This window comes from Dermacentor andersoni, chromosome 4 (genome assembly GCF_023375885.2).
Source record: "Dermacentor andersoni chromosome 4, qqDerAnde1_hic_scaffold, whole genome shotgun sequence".
Taxonomy (NCBI): Eukaryota; Metazoa; Arthropoda; class Arachnida; order Ixodida; family Ixodidae; genus Dermacentor; species Dermacentor andersoni.
Genome location: NC_092817.1, coordinates 95,423,603 through 95,449,604, shown reverse-complemented (window position 1 = coordinate 95,449,604; position 26,002 = coordinate 95,423,603). Strand labels below are relative to the sequence as shown.

Here is a 26,002-nt window from a genome sequence, read left to right as displayed (position 1 = left end):
TCCAGAAAATCTTTACACGCCAGACAAAACGGGCGGCAGCGGGCAACGAGATAAGTACAGGACATAAGTAAAAGAAGACGACGTCTCTGACAGAAAGAAATATCAAAGTATTAGAAGCATTCATTTATATTTGATGTGTCATATCTACGATCATATGTGGATGTAAAATTAAATGCCTGTACGCATTCTTGTAAGCATGGAAGCAGCTGACATAAAAATAGAGCACATCTTAAATTTGTAAGCAGCAATAAAATACACGGCGACGGCAGATGCTTCTCTTTACTGATTCATGCAACGTCCTTGTCTCAATCATTGCCAAACAGTTAGTAAAGAAATAAAGAATTCCTTCTAAAGCTTAGACTGTAAAAATGTTTACACCCTCAAGGGTGTTTTCTTGTCGCGCAGGTAACACCCTCACCGTTAGGGCCTTAGAAAAATTTCTAGAGGACGACAACGGAGCTATAAGTAGGCCTACGATGACAAAAGACGTAGTTGAAAATTATGTAATCATTCTGACAGCCTTGGGCTCACAGAAATATCCGACAGGAGAGTTTCACATCTCTCCTTGTGAAATTCTCTTGACGGTTATTTCTGTGCGCCCAAGGCTATCAGAATAATTACATAGTTTTCAACTACGTCTTTTTAATCGCACGTCTAGTTTGAGCTCCGTCGTCGGCCTCTACACTCTAAGAAACGTTTACACCCTTTGGGTGGTATCTTCCCACACAACAATAATCCTCATCTGTCTTGTCCGCATTTCCTTTCTTCAACGCTGTGAGCCCGGTACTTCCAAGTCGCGAACGGCATGCGCGTTATCGGCATGACAGAGCATTCTCGACAGGAAAGTAGCGAGCGCAGAATTTTCAAGAAAGGAAACGCAAGTAAGACAAATGACGGTTATTGTTGTGTGGCAAATATACACCCCAAAGGGTGTAAATTTGTTTAAGAGTATAAATTTTTTTCTCGTCAGTCATGGAGGCATTACGGAATCAGGGTGTAGACGAGCCGTATGTAAAAATACTGAAAGATATCTATAGCGGCTCCACAGCCACCGTAGTCCTCCACAAAGAAAGCAACACAATTCCAATAAAGAAAGGCGTCAGGCACGGAGATACGGTCTCTCCAATGCTATTCACAGCATGTTTACTGGAGGTATTCAGAGACCTGGAGTGGGAAGAATTGGGGATAAAAGTTAATGGAGAATACCTTAGTAACTTGCGATTCGCTGATGATATCGCCTTGCTTAGTAAATCAGGGCACCAACTGCAATGGATGCTCACTGACCTCGAGAGGCAAAGCAGAAGGGTGGGTCTAAAAATTAATCTGAGGAAAACTAAAGTAACGTTTAACAGTCTCGGAAGAAAACAGCAGTTTACGATAGGTAGCGAGGCACTGGAAGTGGTACGGGAATACATCTACTTAGGCCAGGTAGTGACCGCGGATTCGGATCATGAGACTGAAATAATCCGAAGAGTAAGAATGGGCTGGGGTGCGTTTGGCAGGCATTCTCAGATCATGAACAGCAGGTTTCCATTATCCCTCGAGAGAAAAGTATATAACAGCTGTGTCTTACCAATACTCACGTACGGGGCAGAAACCTGGAAGCTTACGAAAAGGGTTCTACTTAAATTGAGGACGACGCAACGAGCTATGGAAAGAAGAACGATAGTTGTAACGTCAAGGGATAAGAAAAGAGCACATTGTGTGAGGGAACAAACGCGAGTTAATGTCATCTTAGTTGAAATCAAGAAAAAGAAATGGGCATGGGCAGGACATGGTAATGAGGAAGGAAGATAACCGTTGGTCATTAAGGGTTACGGACTGGATTCCAAGGGAAGGGAAGCGTAGCAGGGGGCGGCAGAAAGTTAGGTGGGCGGATGAGATTAAGAAGTTTGCAGGTACAACATGGCCACAATTAGTACATGACCGGGGTAGTTGGAGAAGTATGGGAGAGGCCTTTTCCCTGCAGTGGGCGTAACCAGGATGATGATGATGATGATGATGATTATGATAAATTTTTCTAAGACCCTAACGGTAAGTGTGTTACCAATACGACAAGAAAACATCTTTAAGGGTGTAATCATCTTGAGATTGTACTTTTATGAACTTGGGCAAAAAAAAAAGATGTACTCCATTTAGCTTCCTTATTTACTTTTCATTATGTCATTTGAAGAAAAATGACTTCTCGCTATCCTGTGCGTCGGGCACTGATTTTTTTTTTTATTGTCTTCAAAAGTAGCTATAGTTCGTGGTATGTCAACAGTCGACGTTATGGCAACACTCTAAGAAAAGTTTACAACCTTTGAGTCGTATCTTGCCACACAACGATAAACATCATCTCTCTTGTCCGCATTTCTTTTCTTTAACGCTGCGAGCACGGTACTTCCCAGTAACGAACGGCATGCGCGTTATCAGCATGACATAGCATTGCCGACATGAAAGTAGCTAGCGCTGAATTTGCAAGAAAGGAAACGCAAGCAAGGCAGATGACGCTTATCGTTGTGGGACAAATATACACCCCAAAGGGTGCAACCGTTTTAAGAGTGAAGGCTATGCCATTTTCTTGCCCGTTTCCTGCAGTGGACGGCAGCGCCGACCCTCGACACAAATGGTCGCTGCGCTTCATTGACTGTTCGCAACAATTCTTGAGCATCGCAACTTCTTCAGTCGAGGAACGGCGCTGCGGTGGAATGGAGGAAGGGCTTAGGGCCGATGATCATTTGATAATACGGGGGCGTTTTAACTAACCGCAGAAGGTTGCGCGCAGGAGGAGGAGGAGGAGCAACATTTATTAAAAAGAAAGGACAAGCAGGTGTCTTTCTGCTTGTGTGGGAGGCGCCCTTAGTCCAGGGCTCCGGCGGCTCTTGCTGTCTCTCGGGCCCGCCGCACCAGTTGCTGCTGGTTACGAGGGTCCGAACTAGTCAGCACGGCCTCCCACTGCTCGGGTGTGGGGTTGGGTATTTGCGGGGCCGCCTTCACGTTGGGGCACGCCCATGTGGTGTGATATAGGGAGGCGTATTCATTACAAAGGGGACATTTGTATGAATATAGTGTAGGGTGTATTGCGTGTAGGGTGCTTAAATGGGGGTATGTGTTGGTTTGTAGTTGTCGCCATGTTACGGCATCTTCACGTGAGAGGGTCTTGTGTGGAGGCTGGTATTGTCGTCTGATCAATCTGCGCGCAGGAGATTTTCACGCCGGCTCCGTTGGTCTCTTCTGGCAGCCATGCCCACCTTCCATGGTATCTCAATTAGATATTCTATCTCAAGTGTCCCTCCCTAACTCATTTATTTATTTATTTATTTATTTATTTATTTATTTATTTATTTATTTGGTTACTATTAGGACCATTGAGGCGTTACATATAGGAGTGGTAAGTATTAGTAGCTGCTGACAACCCTACATAATGTTTGACTGACCAACTGGTCGATAAATTAATTAACTGAATAAATAATTATTGATTGATTGATCGATCGATTAATTCACTTATTTATTTATCTGACAAGGTCTTTGGTAGGACACGAGCGCCGATTCCGTGCTTCGCACCGAAGCTGCGATTTCTGTTGTTGTTGTTGAAGCTAGGGTAAATTAATATTTCTCTTTCTTCCTTTACTTTACTCCCTCTCTTTCTTTCCCTCTAGTAGCATTTCCGTGCTAGCCTCCATATCCATAGCTAGGACAGCAGACAGCTGCTTTCCTCGATACTTCTTTACCTGCATCCTTGCATCGCCTGCGATGACAGCGCCACTTCTGCTTCCAACGAACTCAAACTTTTAGTTGCATTTAGTCGCCTTATGTTTATTTCAGGCTAAAAAAATATTTTTTATTTATTTGTCCTTATGTTCATGTTTTGGCACTTTTTACTAATCTTTATTAACACCTCGTAGCCGCCGACAACTGCGCCGACCGGCAACATTGGGATCGGCTAGCGGCTTTGGAAAATCTTCGAGATGTGTAGCTTTTCATTGTGATTGCCTTCATGTAATGCCCTTAAATTGATGTTTGATTTTCTTCTACCGTGCGGTGCGCTTACTAACGGCGTAGCATCAAGTCATCGTGTGACCAATGTGGGATTAGTGCTTCTCAATGTGTGCTCTAGAGAATGTGTCACTACATCGACAATGTCAGCACGAACGGGCGCTGGTCTTTGCGAGAAGATAAACGCTGTCTCAGAAAAAGGAGATATCTCAGTACTGACAACGTCATCTGCCTCGTACTACAACCGACAAATGTTAAACTGTGTTCCTATTGGTGTCCTAATATTCGTAGTCTTCGTTTTGTGTGCTGTCACCTAAATTGAGTAGTGCGTTCGACCATCAGCCGAGCGTTCATGTAGATGCCGAGTACGCAATGCGTCTTTTCATCTCGCATTTACTTACCTACTTATGTGCTGTTCTGCTGCTAGTTACTGATCGGTGTATGCAAACTGTGGTCACATGATATCACAGTTAAGTTTGTCAGCTTGCTGTTGTAGTGACGGTCAACTGACAATTCTGGGCATGTCTTCTTTATTGTTCTTGTTTAAAATTTTGACCCTAGAAGTGTAGACAAGACCTGAACTGTTTCTTTTATTGTCATTGCTGTTATACGCGGTTTTTGAATGTATACATTCGCATATGCAATCTTGGAAAGTATTGTGTAACCGGTTGAGTATGTGAGTAGTAGTTTTCTTCACGTGTGAAAAATAATCACCTCTTGATTCAAGCATTTAAACCAGGCCAGCATGAAACTTGAACAGGAGCGAACAACCTATGTCGCATGTTGCTCATCCTGTGGACTTTCTTGTGGACTAGTTTGCAGACTGCATTCTGTCCTCTCATCTTTTTTTCTTTTCTTGTGCATATTGTGCAGCACTTTAATAATTGAACTATGTTTCATATTTTTCTTCCCAGCATGGCTTTCACTCCAGCCAGTGCCAAGTAGTTCGAAAATTAAAGGAAAACACTTAGGTGCCACTATCTCGTACCTGCATACTTTCCAAACCTGCCAAACACAGAGGTTCAAATATTTTCCTCATCTACATATGCAGTAAACCAAGGATGGAATGTATTTTATTATCTTGTTTAACCACATAACTGCCGATGACAAGATAACTCACCATCACAATGAGGATCCTTTGGTGCCAAGGACGAGTTAACTCATCATGAATTTTTGGCACTTTTTGCACATGTGTATATGTTCAGTTTCTTGTAATTTTGACAAGGAAATAATACACAATGACTTTTGCCAATTTTTCTACATGTACATTTTTGCTTAGTTTTAAATCCTCTTTGTGCTTCACTTCTGCGGAAACTTGCTGATGTGACATACAATATTTCCTTTAACCTTAGCTGAGATATCCCCCCTTCCCCCTGCCCTCTAAAGTAATTGTACTCGCTATAAAGCCCTGGAGTCAGCACAAGCTCGAGGGTTTAGATTGAAGAGTGAGGTTTACGTATATGATTTCTGCAGTCTATCAGTTTCCACCACACGATGTCTTCACTAAGGCAGGAATTGGAAAAAGTGCACTAACTCTGTAACTAAGGCAGTGCTAGCACTAATTTGCCCAACCTGCTGCATCAACCACACACTGAAAAGACCAATGGCAACCTAGATAGTGCTACTCGAGACAACTTACTGCTAATCTCTCAACAATTGTGCGGTGCCTACGAAACACACTGAGCAGACCTATGGATGATAGGTCCATTCGTTTCATTTGCACCACTGTAGACTAGTTCAGAGTGGGGCACAGGAAGTTCAGAAATTGTGCAGCTCATGTTCAGCTGTTCAGGAACAATGTTACGCACGAAATTAATGTCAAAGTTTCAGATGCAATGCAGGCCTTATGCTTGTCTGCCTAATGTGTGCCGGCCAAATAAGTTTGAGAGGCTCAGTGATGGGTTCCGAACCATAAGTTCACTGTTGAGGTGCTTGGTTCGGAAAACAGCAAAAAGCAACCGTTCCTACATTACAGATGATTCAACAGCATATTTCTGATAGCAACGTGTGCGATGTGTGCATCTTGGACTGGACTTGGTGTGTCTTCATTGGCAAACATGTTAGAAGATGGTCTTTTTCCTCAGTTGTGCCGGGCAATAAATACACAAGAAAACCACCAGCACCTACATTTCAAGAGAGACAAGTTCAATCTGAAATAACTTTGGTTTGATCAGCAGGATAACTTAATTTCAGGCTATGGGAAATATAAACATGCTAGTGCACACGTGCATAAAAACATGTAAACAACAAAAACCGCATGCTGTATAGATGCAGCAAGGTTTCAGTGACACTCACGCCCATGTGCTGCAACATCTGCTGCACTCATGCTTTGCACCAGCATATCTATGCCAAGTCAGGACCATCAGTAGGGAGGGCACAGAACAATTATGAACCAGCCCTGCACTGTTGCACTTCTTGAAACAAATGGCATGGGTTTGGAGGGTGCGGAAACAAATGGCAGGGTGCAGCACCTTGTGAACTGGTTCAGGCATTGCAATTGAACTGAAGGGAAATGAATGTGGGTGGTGTAGAAGGAAAATGCAACCAGGCATTGTGAGGTGATCAGGATCAGGAATTGGCTGATGACACAGATGCCAACAAATAATGAGCTTAACAAAAGTAACTGCACACCCATCCAAATGTTTAATATCTTGAAACCAGCCAAACAGTCAGTGTAATGGAGTGCATCCGTGAAATAGGCTAGAGTATTGGCATGTATACAAAGCTCATGCTATTGCATAATCTTTTAGGCTGTTCTGATGAGTGCTGTGCAGCGCTTGCCACCCTTAAAGGGCCCTCAACAGAACCCATTGCAAATTTTAGTTACGCACTGACAATTCTAAAATGCCATCTAGGAATCATTTTACCGAAATAATTTTGCAGATCGGTTTCTTATTGGCAGAGGTAGAAGGAATTGAATGCCCTGTTATCATACCAGCAGGGGGCTAGCGCAACTACCAAATGAGACCCTCTCTCCCTCTGCCTCGAGTAGCGTCCGCAAGCGACGTTCCTTCCCTGCCTTCTCCCATTCAGTTTCAACATTCTAGCTCTTTAACTTTCATCATGTGTCATTTTTGTTTCCCATTTCTTGTATGTGGTAAATGTTAATGACATAAAAATACTGTGAACTATGTCTATATGCCTCTGCTATCATAAAATGACAGTAAAGCATGCTTCGGGAATAACAGCTACAGGTGCTATGCTATGCCAGTGAGAACAGCCTAGGAGACAACACGAGCAAAGGTACAAGTTTTATGCTTTTTGCCAACGCGCTCTATCACATGCTACTGACCATCATTGTGGTCCACACTCAAGCGATATTATAAGAAATAGGCTGGATGAGCATCCAATGTGCCATGCAATGGCAGATCGACAATGATTCAAATTACTGTAAAAATGGTTAAATGCTTGTATATTTTGCTGTTGATATATTTATCAATCATCTTGCATTAAAGGAAACTTTTTTTGCGTCCTCTATTTTTTTTCGCTATTGGCCTGGGATTCAGACTAGTCCTTGGTTTGAGTAGGTATTCTATGTAGCCATTAAGAATTTCTGCGCCTGAGTAGATTGGAAAGTTTCAGGCCAGCATGTGCACTAACCAGAAACGTATTGCTTCTCATGTGCAGCTTTTCCTCATGGGCCTCGGCGACGACAGCCACGGCCGACAGTGCCGATTAACAGAAGAACTTGCTCAACATGTGGCAAGACGTACAGCAGTGTGAGCAACCTGCGAAAGCATGTGCTTACTCATACTGGAGAGAGATCCTTTGTGTGCACTTGTTGTGGCCGGAGATTTCTACTCAAGCACCATCTTGAAAGGCACCTCCAAACTCTGCATGCTCGTGCTCTAGAGACATTTGAAAAGAGCAGAACAGGGGCACCAGTTGGGGGGGCACCACAGGCTGTGGAATGATTGCCCCCCCCCCTCCCCCTGAAGACACCAGCTGGACAGTGCAGTGTTGGGTGCGTCGGTGTTACCCTGGCCTAGCCCCATTCATTCACCAGGCTCTTGCCATGCCCCTTGCATACACCTGTGACAGAGCCACATGCGCGAGTCCCTTCTATGCTCTTGATGATTTGCCTGTGCTCTTGATAGTGCACAATGCTCTCAATGACATGCCTATTCTCGTGATAGTGCCTGATAGCAGGAATCTGAGCTACACCTGACAATAAATACTTGAAAGCAGTGCGATAGAGATAAACGTGCAATTTTGTTGTCATATTGCGATACCTGTGAAGAAACATGCACTAGGATGAAGGAAATCACATGAACATTATTGTGTGCTCTTTTGCCTTAATGTTTGTTTTCCAAGTCCTACATAGCGCAATTGTGATGTCAAATCTAGTGCCATCCTTTACTGAATTCATTATTTGCATCTGCAGGCATTAGGAATTATGTGACAGTTGTCAGTAAGTCAATTAGTTAAAGTAGTTTTACTGACCAATATATCATTTGTAACTTCAGCACACATGTAATGTGGAATTGAAGCTGGCCATTGCTGAATGCATGTCCATTTACAGTGAGCCTCCAAGACTACAATTGTCTGTCCCCAAAATGTTTAGTGGGATACCCCAGTGCCCCATGACACATTAGCAGCCATGTCCCAATATGAATGAAGAGGGCTTTTGAGGAAAGTAATCTACTTGAGCCTCTGTGTTTTGTCACGCATTTAGAGACATAATGTGACTGATGCTAGCTTCTTTCCAACGTTTAATGTCCCAAAATAACTCGTAGTCTATGAGAGGTGCTGTAGTAGAGGGCTCCAAGTTAATTTCGACCATCTAGGGTTCTTCAATACACATCGAAAGCACTATCAGTGAGTGTTTTTACATAACGCCCTCTTCAGAGAGTGGCCTGACATTGAACCTGCAACCTTGTGCTTAGCAGCAGAATGCCATTTTAGGATTCCTTGAGCACTGCCCGGCCCTGAATGCACACGAACATGCTCACGAGGAAACTAGTAAATATATAAATAGTCATAGTTGACAATTGTGAGCTTGTTGGCGATCATCTCACAATTTCTGATGACCATTGCCCCAAATGATATGCAGGCAGAAAATTTTGTAAATGCCTTTGTACTTTATTCTCTGAAGCCTCTGTCAGCACCCACTGTGCCTACTGCATTACGAATATAGCGAAAAATTGTAACAGAGGCAGGTACAGTTATGTATTCCTCTGGCTGAACTGCTAAAACTGCAAACATCCCCAATGAAAAATATTGTCACAGCACGCTTGTTGAAGAATAGGCGGTGGTATAGACGAAGGGAAGGACAAGTTCCTTTTGCAGCCTCACACCAACTTGTACTACTTACCATGTCTCAAAAATCGCTTTTGCTAATGTAATATGATTGAACCCCAATATATCAAACATGTATGTAACAAATTATTGGGCACAACGAAGTAAAGTCCATCAAGGCCTCGTCGGACACTTCAGCCTTTAGCCTCAAGTTCATCATATACATTGTCTAAATAACCAAATAAATAGACTAAATTGAAATCTAAAATGTTTCCTGCTGATATCGGCATGTAATGAATATGTGCCTGCAATGAATACCTGATATAACAATGGTATTTTTGTGTCAAATGCAACTTCATTAGAGTGAGGTTTGGCTGTAGTTCAACGGAGTTGTGAGGTACCAACCTCACAACAATCAGCCTCGAAGCCTTATTAACTGAGCCTTCATTGCAGTTATTGCCTAGCCGGACTTGTTTTGGTACCGAGTCCCATTTCCTCTTTTTCAGCAAGTCTGTTGCAACAATACATTGCCTATGTTAAACTTAAAGCCGGATATAGTGAACTCTAAGCACATATTGGCACTGCCTATGCAGGTCTAATTTCGTTGCCCTCAACAGCATTGGTAGTTAGCATCTTCAACTCTTTGAGCATGAGCTAGTCGACAAACAATGTGCTCAGCCTTCTTTTTCAAGTGCAGTTCACTTGATCACACACATAAAGCATCCTGGCAAAATGCTTTGCATTTACCATTATTGGCTATAAAGTTTTACTCTCACCTTAAAGTTGTTCACAAAATGTGGGGAATCCCCAACAATTGCTTAAGTGTTTTTGTTATCCCCCCCACAATGCTGTTGAGTCTGTCCTGGCACGGGGCCCAGCGGTGCTGTATTTTGCTACATGATATTTTGATTCACTGGCAGGCTCTGTGTGAACGCATGTTTCCGTTAATTATTTTTGTGTGCAGTGATATATTGGTATATCTTTTCAAATTTTTCAAATATTATGTACACATGTGGCGCCATTTTAAAAATGCTGGAGCATTTTCAAAGTCACCGCACTGCTGCAACAAAGGGGTGCTTGTTTTCAATGATCACTGTGAAATTATTCTCTTGCTTTTGCTATGCACAGAATCCATGTGTAAAATTCACTGCAAAAAACAATTTCATTTTACAAGAGTTGTTAAATACTGTGTGTAGTAGCACCTCTCCAATGCATTCTTCGTGGGATCACAGAGATAGAAGAAAATGTATTACCTGGAAGTCACAAAAGACAAGCATTTGTTCCACTTGTCAGGCATTCTTTTGCTGCAAGGATGTTCTGAGGGCTATGAAAAGCAGTTATTTTTGTAAGTGTGCAGTCTTTGTTAATGTCAGTAAATGAATATAGCAAACATGATTTTAATATTTGGAAATTCTTAAGTGTAGATAAATGTCAGCATTTGTTTATTCACATAGGTTTTCGACTTCAAGACAACAAAACACTTTATTAGCAATGACTGTGTTTGAGCTCTCATGGACCTTTCTTGCTGGGTTTTTTCTTGCAGAGAATCCTTGTTCAGTTGTTCACTATAGTGCATCTCATTGCAAGTGACAATTTGGTTAAACCAAGTGGTTCCTAAAGGGGCCCTGGACCACTTTATTGAAACGGAGAAAGGCATTTGAAGTGAAAATAGGCTATGTCAGGAAACTTTGCCGCAGAAAATACTTCAGTGCGTTCAGCAGAAGCGGAGTTATTGACAATCGAATACAGCCTCCGCTGTGCTCCCGTTCCTTCAATGCCTTGCACTGTGAAGGCTACGATGCAGTGAAGTGTGCCCACAACGCTCCACCTTCTAAATGTCGCCATGGCGCACAGTTCAAGTTTCATTCAGGAGACGCCACAACTTCTGCCTTTGGGGCCTACATGCGCTAAACATAAGCCAAGCGCAGTTGTCTTCAGCGAGCCGCAGTGCACTTAGCCACTGGACTTGTGGTGGCACCCCGTGGCAGCCGCGGTATCTGCACCATGTAGCTGACCCCAGCTTGATGTCAGCTATCAGCCAATAGCAGCCGCCTAAGGGAATGACGAAATAAAGCGTCCGATGACAAAGTAAAGCATCCAGAAGAGAATGAGGATAGGGCCTTCTGTTGAAAAGAGAGTGTTCGAGAGACAGGTGACTTCACAATCTGCTTGCAAGCTCCAAGCACCGTGTACGAAAGCAAAACCTGGCTGTGATGTTCACAGCAGTGTATGCTACCCACGAACTATGTTATTTCACCAAGCCTGAGGGGTGGTTCAGGGCGCCCTTAAATGCATTGTGTGTTTGCTGTGAAATGTTGCATAAACGACTTTTTCAGGCGGTGAAGTTTGCTACAGAGAATTTTGTGGATGGCATTTTCTTCTGTTGTCTAGTTTCTGACATGCAACTGAGTGTACCAGAAGGGCCTTGCATTGTTGTCTTGAATGTGCTTGAGTAAGGATGACTCAACATGTTGATCTTGTCTCATTATCGGACTTCATGGGCTCTTATTTGCTTCATCGTTCACAATACATGAGCATATCTAAAATGCTTCCTTCTTGAACCTGACCTTCCTTTGTTAAAGTCTGCGTTAGCTGAACTTTGAACTACCATTTGTGTACTTTCATCTTGGAAAATTTTTGACTTCATTACCTTGTTTGCAATGGCTATTCTTGTCAGCACTTCACTATTCTGCACATGCGATGCTTAGAATCAAACATTTGGATTTATATGGGGCTTGTATTTGATGAGCCACCTTCTTCCTTATGGTACCCTTTCCTATGGCCACATACAGTCGAACCTGGGCATATCGAACCCTGATATAACAAATTATTGTGTGTAACAAACAGCTGTAAAATCCCCCTGAATAATTTTGTATCAAATTTTTATACTATATATCGAATTATTCATATATCGAACTATTTTGCAATACCCTTTGAGCTCGATATATCCGGGTTCCACTGTAGTATGTTCCAGAGCATAGATGAACTCTTAACCACCGCTCATGCTAGCGTAACAAAACTGTTGGAAAGAAATGCAGGTATTTCTTTCATTACATTGTTTTACATGTAGATCATTGCTTTGGTGTGAAGAAAGTACTGCAACACGGAACAGTATCATTCATTAAATTGTTGAACTAGCCTGAAATTGAATATAACTAGATCTGCATTTGTGAGCTTGCACCGTCACATTATCTGCCAAAGAGCCTTCACATTTGTTGTGCATAAGTCACAATAATGTGCAAATTAGCTTTTTTCATTGTTAGTATACCTAGTTTTCGATCTGCCATCTCTTCTTCCTTTTTTTTTTTATGAGGTATTCAAGTGTTTGCCATCATCAATAAATGTTATCGCTTGGAAGCCACTGCTCATGTCCACAAATCCCTTTCTTGTAATCAGCTAGCATGGTCGTTCACGTCATCATGTTACTGATATGACCGAATAACCCTGCTTGGAGTTAATTGATGTATGTGTTGCACACATTGGAAGGCGGCTGTATTTACTTGTATTGGAATCTGTATTTGCCTTTAAGGAAGCCTCTGGAATAGGGTCACATGATTAGTAAAATTCTCAAAACTAAAATAAATTCACATTATTATTCTCCCCCTTCAGCATTGCTTTTATGACTTTAAAGTGGCCTTGACCTTGCTACATCTGTTGCTGCTGTCACCTTGCTTATTTTTTCTCATATTTTGTTTTGTGTTCACTGTATTCATTGGTATGTGTTTTACAGGAAATGGAGGGGCAGTCAGTCGAGTTTTGCCCAAGCAAGAGTTTCCATTTTACAGTGGTGAGTGGTGGGAATCATTTGACCACTCCTGCTGGCTCTGTCATTCAAGTGCATTTTAATGTTGTTGAAGTAACTGGCTACAGATTTTTAACTATCACCATTATTGTGGCTCACTCGAAAGCTTATCACCAATATTTAGCATGCCTGCAGCAGTTTATTTGGAAAACTCGTGAGAATGTTTAACAGAATTTTGAGACCTATGAGCTCACTTTTTTATTGATGTGTAGGCATTGGCAACATTGCACACGGCAAACATTGAACTTCAAACGCTTGAAGCTTTTACAGCAAAAAAGAAACAGTGAAATTTTAATCTGTGTGATTACATTATTTTTTTACTTCTATAAATCGGCAATGTTTCTGAAGAATGTAGAATTCAAAATTTGGATGCCTTTGTTATGTTTCAGTCATTGCAATTCACTCCACTTAGGTGCTCCACATTAGAAGGGACAATGGGGGCTTTCACTGGGTGGTGCCTCCATCACAACAGACATCTCACAAGAATGGAATGAAAATTACGAATGATGCTCATTGTACAATGCCCCCACATAGTTCTTGTGGGGTTTGTAGCCCACGTGACCTGAAGAGTTGTCTGCATATGTATTTTCAATGTAACAGCCTGCAATACTCTCCCGCTGCATGGTTGGCACACAGTGCATCTGTCATTCTCCAGTTTCTTCTCACTGAGGCAATGCTTCACTTTTTTAGATGTCAGTGACAAAGAGTAATTGCCATGCTGTTGTCACGCTGTGTTGCTCCCATCATCATTATGGCTCCATTGTGCTGTCGCATTCGTCCTACCGACATCATCATTGTTTTCAGTGTGGTGTTGCCATTTTTGCTGCTGCATTCAGTATGTGGTGCCCAACATGGGGTGCCAGTAATGTTGAGATGGGTTTGTACAACGCTTACCCTTTGAATGATGGTCAGGAAAGCGCCCGACGCTCCTCCACTTTACAGCGCACAAAGGATGCTGTGGCAGGGTTCATCAACTCTTCAACGCGGTACAAAGAAGGCTTTGGAGTCAGATCTCCAGCAAGCACTGGTTTATTAACCCAGGATACATCATAGCATGACAGCCACGGTTGCAGGCAAAAAGGCTCACTGGAAAACTGATCGAGTACTCGAGGCTGCTGTGTTAGGCTAACCAGGTAGTGGTCCTCTGAGCACAACAAGCTGCAATAGTAAAGGTCCCACATAACCAACTCGTAGCGGGTCTGCGGAGCATCTGCTGCAGTGAAGTGCTGAAGAAGTGCTCAGCGGTACAGAGTTCGGGGGAGAGTGCACCCATGTGCGACAATGGGGAGACCAATCAGGGCGCCTTGTAGTGGCGTGTGACTCAACGCCAGGGAGAGAGAAGCATGGTTTGCTTGGGAAAGTAGCTCCAGTGCACTACCCGTGTGTGCCATGTTGTTGAAGAGGTGATGGTTCCCAGGTAACAAGCTTGGCAAAAAGCCTCTCACCACAGGCAGCCTTGGGGATGAGGCTTGGAGAGGCACGTCGATCCTTTCAAGTTGGATGGTTTGGTCAGAGTTGCAGGGGTTATGCACAAATTTAGAGGCAATGGAACGGAGGGGAGATAGTGTTGAGAAAGGAACTGCTGTTGCAAAAAAATTAGTTCGAGTAAGAGGAGCCACTGAAGTCCGATATATATTTTTTACCCCAGCCTAGAAGTACAGTTTCCACTTAAAATAACTTGCATATCTCATCATTTGCAAAAAATTATACCTGTGACGTTTGCTTCCAAGTGTGACAGGCCAAGGTTAATATGAGTCGGGATTAAAATTTTGTTCCGGTAAGTAATAACTGTCTAATAAACCACCTCAAGAAATGCAGAGTGGGAAAGGCCTGCGCTCTCAAAGCCAGCACATTCATGAATTGCAGTGTGCAGCAATGAGAGTCGATCACTATAGCTGGGCATAGCCTGGGCTGATCATTTGTTTGTGTTCAGGAAAACACTGTTAAAAAAAACAGAGAAGCACAAGAGGGTATTGGCTCTTGTGTTTGTCTGTCTTTTACGCAGTATCTTTTTCCTAAGCATTACGAACCCACTTACCCCACAATAGGATTTATTGAGATCTGTTTATGTATATGTGTTTTAATGACAAATGTACACTTCACTAGCATAGGAGGTCTCATTTGTTAATCTCTTTGCTCAATATGCAGTCCCTTCTCTCGACTACTTCCTGACTGGTACCAACAACGAGCAGTCTCCATCATCATCGACGGGCCTGAATTCTACATCTGTCTCGGATGTCCTAGTAGCAAGCACACGGCAGGCATCAATGTCACTGGCACAGCCACCAAAGGAATTTGCCTGCACCATCTGTGGCCGCAAGTTCAGCCTCAAGTGCAATCTGAACCGGCACAATCTGGTGCACACAGGCGTGCGCAACTACGGCTGCGAGGTGTGCGGACAGCGATTTGTGTTGCGACAGCACCTCAAGAAGCACCTCGAGAGGCACGCCAAGGAGTGCTCGTGAGCACCTTTTTGCCTGCCCTCTCGTGTAGTGCTTCACAGTCGGGCCATGCCTTTGGTCTCCTCTGCATTTCTTTGCCTTCAAACTGCTCTCAGATTGTCTTGGGGCACAGGAGGTTTTAAGTTTCATTTGCAGCTGCCGTACATCCACTGTCTGGGACATTTTGAATAACTGCATGGTGTGCTACAGCCGACTATACTGAGATGTAATGCCAGTGTGTACTGCCTGATTGACGAGAAACTACATTAAATGAACTGTTAGGTCCTTTTTCTCTCCTTTCCAATGAACTGCTGTCACATTGTCTGATAGTACACGCAGTTTCTTCTTTAATTTGGAGCCAGTTCTTGAGCAGTATTCGGGATCTCTATGTCCACGTGTGCACAGTTGCGTGGTCATTTAGTTGAAACACGGTGCCGTTGTGTGCTTTTCAGTGCACTAGAAAGTCTGTCAAGCAGCCTTCTTGTCTGCCTTCTGAGAGGTGCTCCGGAACCTTGCAATTTCTGTTTTACTTTTTTCTATCTTGCTGCCGTGTTTGTATTGGCGTGCAGGAACGACCCATGATGGGCAGATGCACAACACGCCTTTGTCTGTAAAGTGTGGTACGTCATTCGACTGTAGCGTTGCACAGCCGCTGAGATGGCTAAAGTGTCAGCATCTGTTGTCTAATGCAGATGCCATAACACAGATGCTGCAAATGCCGCAGCACATGCTATCGTGTGCTAATACACATTTGCGGAAGTTTTTAAACATTATTTTGTCTCTGCTAGTTTGAGTAGCTACTGCTTCACACCCCCCATTAGCATCGAAAGCAAGAGGAATCGGCAGGTCACAAAGCTGCGAAGCAAAATGACTGCAGAGCAGTGACAGCTGATGGCTTGCCTTCAACTTCTGCGACTAGAATTAGCTGCTGCTACACAATGACTACACAAACTCATCAAAGGCAGTATCATGAGCGCCTTTTGTTCACATGAGGGCTACCAGTGCAACTTTTGTGCAGTGAAGCACTGCTTTCATTGTCGCTGTACAGTTAGTCAAAGGTGCAACGCTCACCAAAGATTCCCTTTCTCATCTCACTTTTCTTCTCCACTGGCATCTCAGCACTTCTTCACTACCTTCCATTGCTTTATCACTTTTGGTGGGCTTACTGCAGTTATAACAGGCAGTGCAGTGAGTGAGCACTATTTAGGAAGCACAAATATGTTGATGAACGTAGCAACTGCACCAGCGTGATTCTCGTAAGGTGCATTATGCAGTGGTGGCAGTCTTCTGGATAACATACTAGGATCCAAAGTTTGCATAGCAAGATTATGTCAGTGTTATGGCCCTCTAGTCTTGAGTTCCAGCTTCTAAACTCTGAGCATACGAATTCAAATTCCTTTAGTTACAACCCCACTAATTAGCCTATGCAGCTACAGAAGGTCCATACTAAAGTTCATGAGAGTCACCAGCTTGGCTGGTTTTGTCAGTTCTGGTTGAGACTGCAAAGTGTAATAGTGTAAATTTCGTTTCTCCCTTCTCTCATGTATGTAAAGTTTTCGATAGCACAGTATACAGTGTCCATTATCCTTAATGGGCTTTCAGGAGGTTTGTTTCGTCGTGACTGTCCCATTCATGCCAAGAGCCAAAAAGACAACTTGCTGAAAAAAAAAATTCTACAGTGGCATCTGGTTGATGTAGCTCTTCGCTTTGTTGACATGCTCAAAGATTTTCTTGGAAAGACAAATTGAAGGGAAGGAACCAACCAGGAAGCACTAACAGCATAACAGGGCAATCAGAATGGCACGCCTAACAATTTATTACACCCTCCCTTAAAGCATGCCCATTGCTCAGATGTGCAACTTCAGAAAATGAAGTAAGCATCTTATAGTTTTCAAATCGTGTTTGCATGCCTGCCACCTCTCGCAAGTTTTTTAATAAAGTTTAGAAATGTTAGTCCATTCTATGATTTAACGCGTTGCGTCAAGTTTTACGAAAAATGGATTCTGTTTACGAAAAAGGTGTTGAATGCAAAGGTGCAGGATTCAGAAAATGTGTACATTAAAGTAATTGTGATGGCACCTAAGCTGCCCTGTTGTGGCAGCAGAAGATGCCATATACCAGAGGACTACCTTTTTCAAGCAACTGTACTCAGACAGGTTCCTGAAGCAAGCCAAATCAGCAACGTCAAAGTCGCTGAAAATGTCGCTGTGATCTAAATATGAATGTTACCCCCCACCCCTCCCCACCCCTTTGTGATCTCAACAGGATTTTTAATAATTTTATGATTCATAGGTTGACAGGTATGAGTATACGCCAGGCGCATATCTGTAGGAAATAGGCCATGTGAGTAATTCCAGTAATATGCAGACTGAACTAAACATAGTTAAGAATGTCTACTCCTGAGAGTGCCCAGTTAAGAAAACAGTTACCAAAATGCAGAGACTATAATCCAACAAGTGCATATAGGAATTTAATTGGTTAACTTGCCTTATTTGGCCCACGCTAATTTAGCCAAATGGCCTTATAATCTAATTGCAGTTAGAACATTAGTCAAATAATCAGCAAGTTTATTACGCAGTCAACAATGAGTCTTGCAAGGATGCAGAGTGAGGCATACTGCTGGTAAAATTAAAAAAGAAAATTTAGGAAAAGGTAAGCTAACTTCATGCCTCGTGCTTCCAGTGGATAAAAATCTCAAAGCTTTTTTCGAACACTTTAGAAGCAAGTAGCAACGATATTCATTCTTACATTAAAGATGAAGCCAGCCACCTGCTAGGTCCAAAATATTTCATTCCTTTTGCACTCCTGCTTCAGTGTTGTTTAGAGATTTTATATGCACAATGTTGGTGAGATTCTATTCTTTGCAATTCTTCGCAATACACCTTGGCAATCTCTTCTTTCTTTCTTTGTCATTACAGTGAGCTTCTGAACAGACATTGATAATAAGCTGATACCACACATACCGCCAAAAGTACTAAGTAATGCCAAGGGCAGCCATAGATTTGAGAATGTGGATACTTTGGACACGTGTTAATTTTGATGGCTTTGAACACTGAGCATACTATCATGTTTTAGTGGACAGTGGCACCACGAGTTGATTAAATACCAGAAAATAATCACCGACCTGCTTTGATTAATTGTTTACATTAGTTATGTTTTGATTAATGTATGCAGAAACATTGCACTTGTTTTAAACTATATTTTAAAATTCTTTTGGTATTTATTTCGTTCATGGCATTGCCTACACACCTATTTTTCTTCCACTTATCTTCGGAGTAAATGACAACTCTGTATTATAGTAGAGCATGCGAGGCTAGCATTTTTTTACACATTACTTTTAAACTGGGAGTGGGAATATGCATTTACACATATTCTGAAACCTTTATTAGACATTTACTCTTATTTATCATGCAATCCTTGCTCTGTTCTTGTACAGGTCTAGAAATTGCTTCCATTGCAAGCAATCGTGAACCTGCGTTGTAAGCACATTTTTGCAATGCCTTACTGGATCAAATTGTAAAGTCAGCAGGGTCCTATTTGTATGTTGGCCAACTGTACAGTAGTGAATGTGATTGTACCATGCAAGTTGAAATAGTGACAGCTTAGTACATTTTTGCTTGTGTCTGAGTATCTGAGTATAGCTGATGATTTGTCACTTCCGATTTGTAGGCAGCCATGCAGCGATTCCGGCTCGACTTGTGTTACCTTACACAGCTACACCTCGTATTTCTGTCACACATGTCTCTTCTTTTTTTTTTTAATCTATAACCACTGCTTAACATGAGCTTAGTTATTTTTGTTGAGATTTTTTTCCCTTTTTCTACTCTGCTTCACCTCGTGCCACATCTGGTAAATGAACCACTGTAGTAGCTGCCACCATCGCCAGAAAGAGCATCTCTGGATAATGCTGTCGAGACCAGCTTGTGAACAAGAGCTTATAAGTACAGTCGAATCTTGATATATAAAGTAGCAGCGTCTGACACGATAATACCTGTATTAGATCCAATATTTGTTATAGGGGCACATACCAGTAAAAAAATGTTCCAAAAGTATTGGCGAAAAAATTCCAGGTCAAGTCTATGCAAAAGAAAAGCAAATGTGATGCCTTCATCACAGCAGCAAAAGGTCTCCTGTCAATTTTGATTATCCATTGGCAGTTTTTCATGCCGCTACATGGCACATGACGCTAAATTATAAATCCATTTTGCACTGTCGTTAGTGTACAACCACGTGATTGTAAAGGATTGGCACATTAACTTGCTGAATGTGTGCCAGCCAAGCCAAGCCACTGGAATATGTGCATCCTGAATTTACTATTTCAAGTTGCTCTTGCCAAGTATTTTACGTTTTTCCTACCAAGGTGCATGCATTGTGCTGCAAGTGGACAAATTATTTGTTTTGCTCTGAGCTATAGTGTCTCAGACCTGGCGTTTTCAGTTTCGTTATAGCAGTAGAACAAAGCATGGCCAGCAATTAAATGATACATGGCAAACCAAATTTTATGTATGTTTCGCTACACCCATGTTTGTTATATCGAGGTTCAACTGTATCCGAGAATGTGGACAGAAGGACAGCCACCAATACAGCTCTCTAGATAGAGAACTACATGTAGCGTGAGGATCTCATCTCTTTTGATCCTTCCAATTGCACATTCTGTTCTACATTCCTTCTCTTCCTTTATCCCTACAATCTTGAATGTGGATCAAAAACACAACTCATGAATGCCTCTACAATATTAAAAAGAATACTTCAGCTACCATGTTCTTTCCTTCGCTTCTGCAACCATTGGTTTCTTAGGTGACTGCTTTTTGGGTCCTTTGGCTCTGATATGGTTTTTAAAACTGTGTTGCTATACCAACCTTATGTCATCTTCTTTCCAGCTGCAGCCGTAATTTTCTTTCTGGTGATATAGTTCTAATCTTTTCTCATTGTGTGCATGGCTATGCTGCACTCATTCTGCCTTTTGTACTTTCACTGTTGTGTTCGTGGTCTTGACCTCCTTTCATTCCTAAGTGGTTGCATCACTTCACTTTCTGACGTCATCACTATATACTCCGTTTCACAATTATGTGGAACTGGCGAAAAAACTGCCGCTATACTCATTGACAACCTAACAATTCATTACAAGTTCCACTTACAATACCTCACTCCTTACGCCTTTTGTGCCACCACACTCCAAAGCATAGCTCCCGACATATGCCAATATCAAAAGAAATTTGTTTCTGCTGTGACGTCACAGAAATGAGTGAATGTGATTGGCCACTGCAGCCACACAAATTCTTTCCCAGTTAGACATCTGTGCATTTTCCATTGCACATTTAGTTGTTTGCCAACTTCAAAGTCAGGCCAACCACAGCTTTGGTAATGTACAAGGAAGTGCATGCCTCTCGTAGAGCACCTTCCTCCATGTCGGAGTGTTATCTGCACAATCCTGAGTGTGGTCTCAAGTGCCGCAGTACGCTCGCATCGGAGGTTCTATTCCGGTGCAACATTATTGTGAAACAGTGGGTTAGCTCCACTGCTGTCTTTTGGGCAGCCTTGATTCTCTCTGATGTGGTGATTCCAATTTCGTTTCCTTGTCGCACATCCCCTCTACCCGTCTGAACTGTGCTCATATTTAAGCTACCTGAAACTTTATTTTAATGTTCGATATCTCTATTTCACTTCAACACATTATCCCCAGCTGCACCACTGTGTTGTTTACTTGGCTTTTCAGTTTCACTTGCATGCTCTTGTAGTGTAAATCAAATGGCTCAGTCTTCTAGCCGAAACAAAAAAGCCGTAACAGCAGCTCGCATCATCTGTTGACTATGCAGTATTGTGTCTTTCCATATACATTCTTTTTTTAAGCAAGGTTTGGTGTTTAAGTGACCAGGAAAGATGAAGATGAAAGCTCTAGACAAAACTTCAGTCTCAATTTTTTTTTATTGTGTTAGAGAATTAAGGCAAAGCTTCTTGTTAGCACATATTTTTTTGTCTCTTCTACAGTCAAACCTCGTTATAATGAAACGGGGTATAACGAAGCATGTAAATTTCCCCATGAAATCCTCATAGAGGTTCATACTGCAGTACATGCAATATGAACATAATGGAGTAATGAATACAACGAAGTAATTGTGGCTTCCACTTCAACTTCGTTATAACGAAGTTTTACTGTACATCTGTTGTCAAATTTAGAACTGACAGTTCCAACTGCTGGTGTGCAGTGCATGCAATTGGCACTTCTCATCCGCTGATCTTTAAAAAGAAGCCAGTTACAGGCTGCAGAATTTCTGCAGTGTAGTCCCTTATTTGCTCTCCTAGTGAGACAGAAAGATCGTGCAAGCTCTGATGAACAATTATAATGGACAGGCGTTTGATAACATGTTGACGCACTAGCGTACTGACATGGCCAAGCAGGCTTTTGCTTTTTTTCTTTCTTCCAACTGTGACTTTGTTTAGCAATATTGTCATTTTAAATTTTAAAATCATTGTGCGTTACTGTCTGTTACAGCATGTGGTTGACATTCAGTGAGCAGGCAGCAGAAATTTCACTGTTCATGAACCGTTGCTTGTTAATCTGTGATAAATAAAGCCTGCCTATAAAATCTGGACCTGGGATGTGTACCCTAGGCTCTTTCTTGCCAGGAGATGGACTGCAAGTAGACTAGCATATAGATATGCTGTTTGTAAAGCCATGCATTGACTAGATTGTGAGCATGCAGAGAAACCAAAATGTTCATAGTCAATTGCCTATTGTGTGCTGGCTCATATCAGTTATGTGTGTACAGTTTGCAACAAAAGTTTACAGGACACGAGTTCTATGGCAAATGTGAATTTCTGCTCTGTTAAGCTTAGCGCTTCTGGTTTAATGTGTCACTGTGTAGGTCGGAGAAATCGCTTCTAATTGAAACTGCATTGAAGTATGTGTGCCCAGGTTGTGCAGGAATTCAGTTTTGTTGCAAATCCTTCGACACAGGATTTGAACCTATGTGGCCAGCTGTACATGCGCAAGCATGGCATTGCTATACTAGGCTTGTGTTAAACTATGTAAATTTCAAGAAATTGCTCAGGTGCACCCATAGCTTTTGGCTAATGTGTGTGTCGTTTATTTACAGTTTCATTTATCATGCTGAAGTTGCAAAGTAGCTTTGCTCAACTGCATGCAACTGTCCTGAGTAAATAAAGCTTTGCTGGTACTGACAGTTCCAGGCTTCGACCTAGCATTGAACTCCTTTTACGTATCCTTCATAATCTTTCATCGCTTTAGCCAAATCTGGATGATGTGTACTTGATTGCTGAAAGTGAAGGCCACAATGGCCAGTTTCTCTGCGTGGAAGTGTGTACACACAAATTGCTTATAACCACTGTGGGTGTTCCACTTTCCCTACTAGGCAAGCTCTCTTTTGTGCTACACTCGCTGTCTTCAGGGGAGAAAAAAAATGTCAGAGAAAGAAAGTGCAGCCCCAGCTGAACTTTTATTGTTTCTCGTGTGACCAATAGCAAATTGTCACCCTGCGTCATTCATTTCACAACTTCAAATGCCATTCGTCACTGACTGCTTTGCTGTTTCCATTTTTTCAGTGATCAGAGGCTCCCGTTTCTTGCAGGCTTCTTTAAGTAAGCACCCTATGCACTTAGGTTCCTACCACTACGAGGAATCAAACATTTGACCTCATGCTTAGCAGCAGAATGCCGCTGAGCCACCATGGAACTTGGAATAATACACAGTCACACTATTTGTTTTGCAACTTCAAACTGTATTCATTTTGCAAGTTATGTACAACTTGTGTAAATTACTGCCTTGCTAGCACCATTTGGTCAGTGATTAGAGGTTTTTGATAATTCTTGTAGGCGCAGCAAAGAAACTACCATGTGCACTTTCACATTGCAGGACTTAGTGGAGTCTAGTGCATTTTGGCAGAGTAGCATGATAGAGCAGTGTACCTTGGTCATATATGCTACCGTCATTACTAAGCACATGATGCATTTTTGAAAAAATTACAACTGCTTGTCCAGTAAAATTTTGTCTTGATGGTTTTTACCCTTTCATCGCTTTACATTGTGGAAAATTCTTGTTTTGGGTTTGTCCCAATCATCTCCGAAGTCAAACTGCCACTGTAGTGTTTTTGCCTGAGGAAATGTGTAACGGCTAGAAAGCCTTTCTTTTTTTTTAAGTTTGTTTCTCTTGGTAGTACTAAACTAGAAACAGATGCTGACAGTGACAGCAAATGGTTCAGTCTTCAAAACTTTACCGTTCCATGCCTTCTTCAAGGTCATCTACAGTTGGGCTTTGAAAATGTGCAGGCGCCACCAATTTATAATGCGATAATGAACACAACAAAATGGCTTTCGTCAATTTTCACATTCATGAAATCAGCTGGTAACTATTTGTGGCAATGAGCATATTGTTGTAATCTTACTAAGCACCATTTGTGGCGCTCAGCTTAAACTGTGTGGTCATCGTCAAACTTAACATATGCTTTGTGCCTCTTTGTTTCTTTTTTTACCTGCATCTAGTTTTTATTATTATTATCGCAATGCATTGGAAGTCCTACACTGGCCCGCTTGCCTTATACAGTTTGCAGCTATTAAATAATGCCACTAGAAGTGCATCTTGCTTGCCTAGATTGCATCTTGTGGTGGCTGATATATGCAGGGCTTGCACTCTGTTCATGGCTAGAATCAATGTGTTGTGTGTGCTGATAAAGCAAAAAGTCTTTAGGGTTTATTTTTGTGCATTTTTATGTAATTTATGAAACATCTCTCACTACGTACATAATTTCATAAATATGTCGGAAGCGATGCCTTAGAAATGTTTGCATGAAGTCTTTGTGCTAATATATATTTCAAGCAGGCATGCACAACAGGGTTGTACAGGGAGATGCATATTTCAGTTAAAACTTTAGAAACAGGGTTTTACGCTTACCACTGCTCTGTTCTTGCTCAAATTTTGCAGAAAGATCACGTTTTAGGGTCTACGTCATTCAATGTAACACTCTGGACAGTTACTTGCCTGTTTTAGAGTGCAGCTTTTAGGTGCCCATTCCTGCGACAAGCATTTGCATTGGCACCCTACCTCGTAAACGAGCGAACGAGCACAGCAAAAGATGAGAGAGAATACAGGGCGCAGCGGGGGATGAAAAAAGTGGCAGCTGCGAGAAGGAAAGCAGAGGAGGAGGGTATGGTGAAAGTGGGAGAAGAAAAGCTTAATGCCATGCATGAGGGGTTTTGCGACAACAATGGCTACAAGATGGCGCCAGAGTAGCACGCGTCTGTATTGAAACAAAGTGCTCCATGAGCAAAGATTGTCTGCGGTGGCTGCTTTAAATCGCACCCATGCGTCACCCACGCGCTTCCTCTCACGATCTACAGATTAACAAAGCAGTCACGCCACGCTTCACTCTGTTTGCAACGTGCCATGAGACAGATTGTTTGCCCCAGCTAATATTTAGAGAAATGAAAGCGCGTATACCTACAGCTGCACTCAAATTTCACATTAGGGAGTATCATAATCATCAGTGCTTTTTTTTTTTTAATGAAAGAACTGCAATGTTGCCTTCGTTTACGAAGATGCAAGCTGCTGCTGAGACAAGGCTAGCATAAACTTGTGTAGGCACCTATTGGGAGCTGCAAAAAGCAGCTGTTCAGGGAGGTTTGTCTCGTATTACCCACTCCTCTGGAACACATGGCAACCTTCCCTGAACAGCTGCTTTCTGCAGCTGCCAGTAGGCAGCGACACAAGTGTGTGCTAGCGCCGTCTCGACAACAGCTTGCATCCTCATAAACGAAGGCAAATTGCGGGGGGGGGGGGGTCCCTTAAATAACAGGCAAGCAATTGTCCCAAGTGTTACATTGAACAACATAGAGCCTGAAACGCGATCTTTCTGCAGAATTTGAGCAACAACAGAGCAGCAGTAAGCACAAAACTTTTTTTCGAAGATTTAACCAAAATATGCACATCCCTGTAGATGTTTCATTTTTTTTTAATTATTATTTGATGAGTGAGCGAGCAAATAGAAATCTCTTGCACAAGCTTCGCTGTATTTGGTCACTGTGCATTGTTTCTCTGTATACATACAAGCACCATTATGTTGACCTTTTTTTATCCATTTGCATGGTACTAGCCAGACAAGGTCAGTGCCATATGCTGGGGCCACATCCTGCGCCGTGCATTAAGTTGTCAGCTCCCATGGCACTTGTGCAAGATTTTGAAGAACAGTTTCTGCCAGTAGAGCTCAATGACTGCATTTATTACTGCTAGTGACCAAGTTGTGCTCAGTGTTAAAACATAAAATGGGCTCCAAGCTGCAGTTTGATAACTGTGGTGCCCATAATATTTCTACACATCAAATCAATAAAACAATGCAGTGAAATGGCATCATAACAGTCTACTGTGGCAGCGTTTGCTAGGGCATAAACTATTTGTCCAGCCTTACAACCCATGGTATGTCAATAAACATGTCCAGAATAAAAAATCTTGCCTTCCATTGTGTGTTTGAATTCTTTATATTAGACTGATCTCATTGAAATCATTGAGAGTATTGTAGAATGCCGTCAGGTC

The 26,002-nt window shown here is 42.2% G+C and overlaps 1 protein-coding gene across 1 annotated transcript; it reads left to right on the top strand.

Annotated features, from left to right (window-relative positions):
* Positions 1–3,913: 3,913 nt before the first annotated feature.
* On the top strand, positions 3,914–25,928 carry LOC126536516 (uncharacterized). Its single transcript, XM_072287889.1, has 4 exons — positions 3,914–4,343; positions 7,606–13,003; positions 15,167–15,479; positions 25,566–25,928. The coding sequence occupies exons 2-4, from the start codon at positions 12,934–12,936 to the stop codon at positions 25,615–25,617; spliced, it is 435 nt and encodes a 144-aa protein (XP_072143990.1). The 5' UTR covers positions 3,914–4,343; positions 7,606–12,933; the 3' UTR covers positions 25,618–25,928.
* Positions 25,929–26,002: the final 74 nt, after the last annotated feature.

Bases quoted from the DNA above. Each gene is read 5' to 3' on its own strand.
- LOC126536516 (XM_072287889.1), top strand. From the start codon at position 12,934: ATGTGTTTTACAGGAAATGGAGGGGCAGTCAGTCGAGTTTTGCCCAAG. The intron at 13,004-15,166 runs GTGAGTGGTGGG...CTCAATATGCAG, and splicing joins AGAGTTTCCATTTTACAGTG to TCCCTTCTCTCGACTACTTC. The intron at 15,480-25,565 runs GTGAGCACCTTT...GCATGGTACTAG, and splicing joins AGGCACGCCAAGGAGTGCTC to CCAGACAAGGTCAGTGCCAT.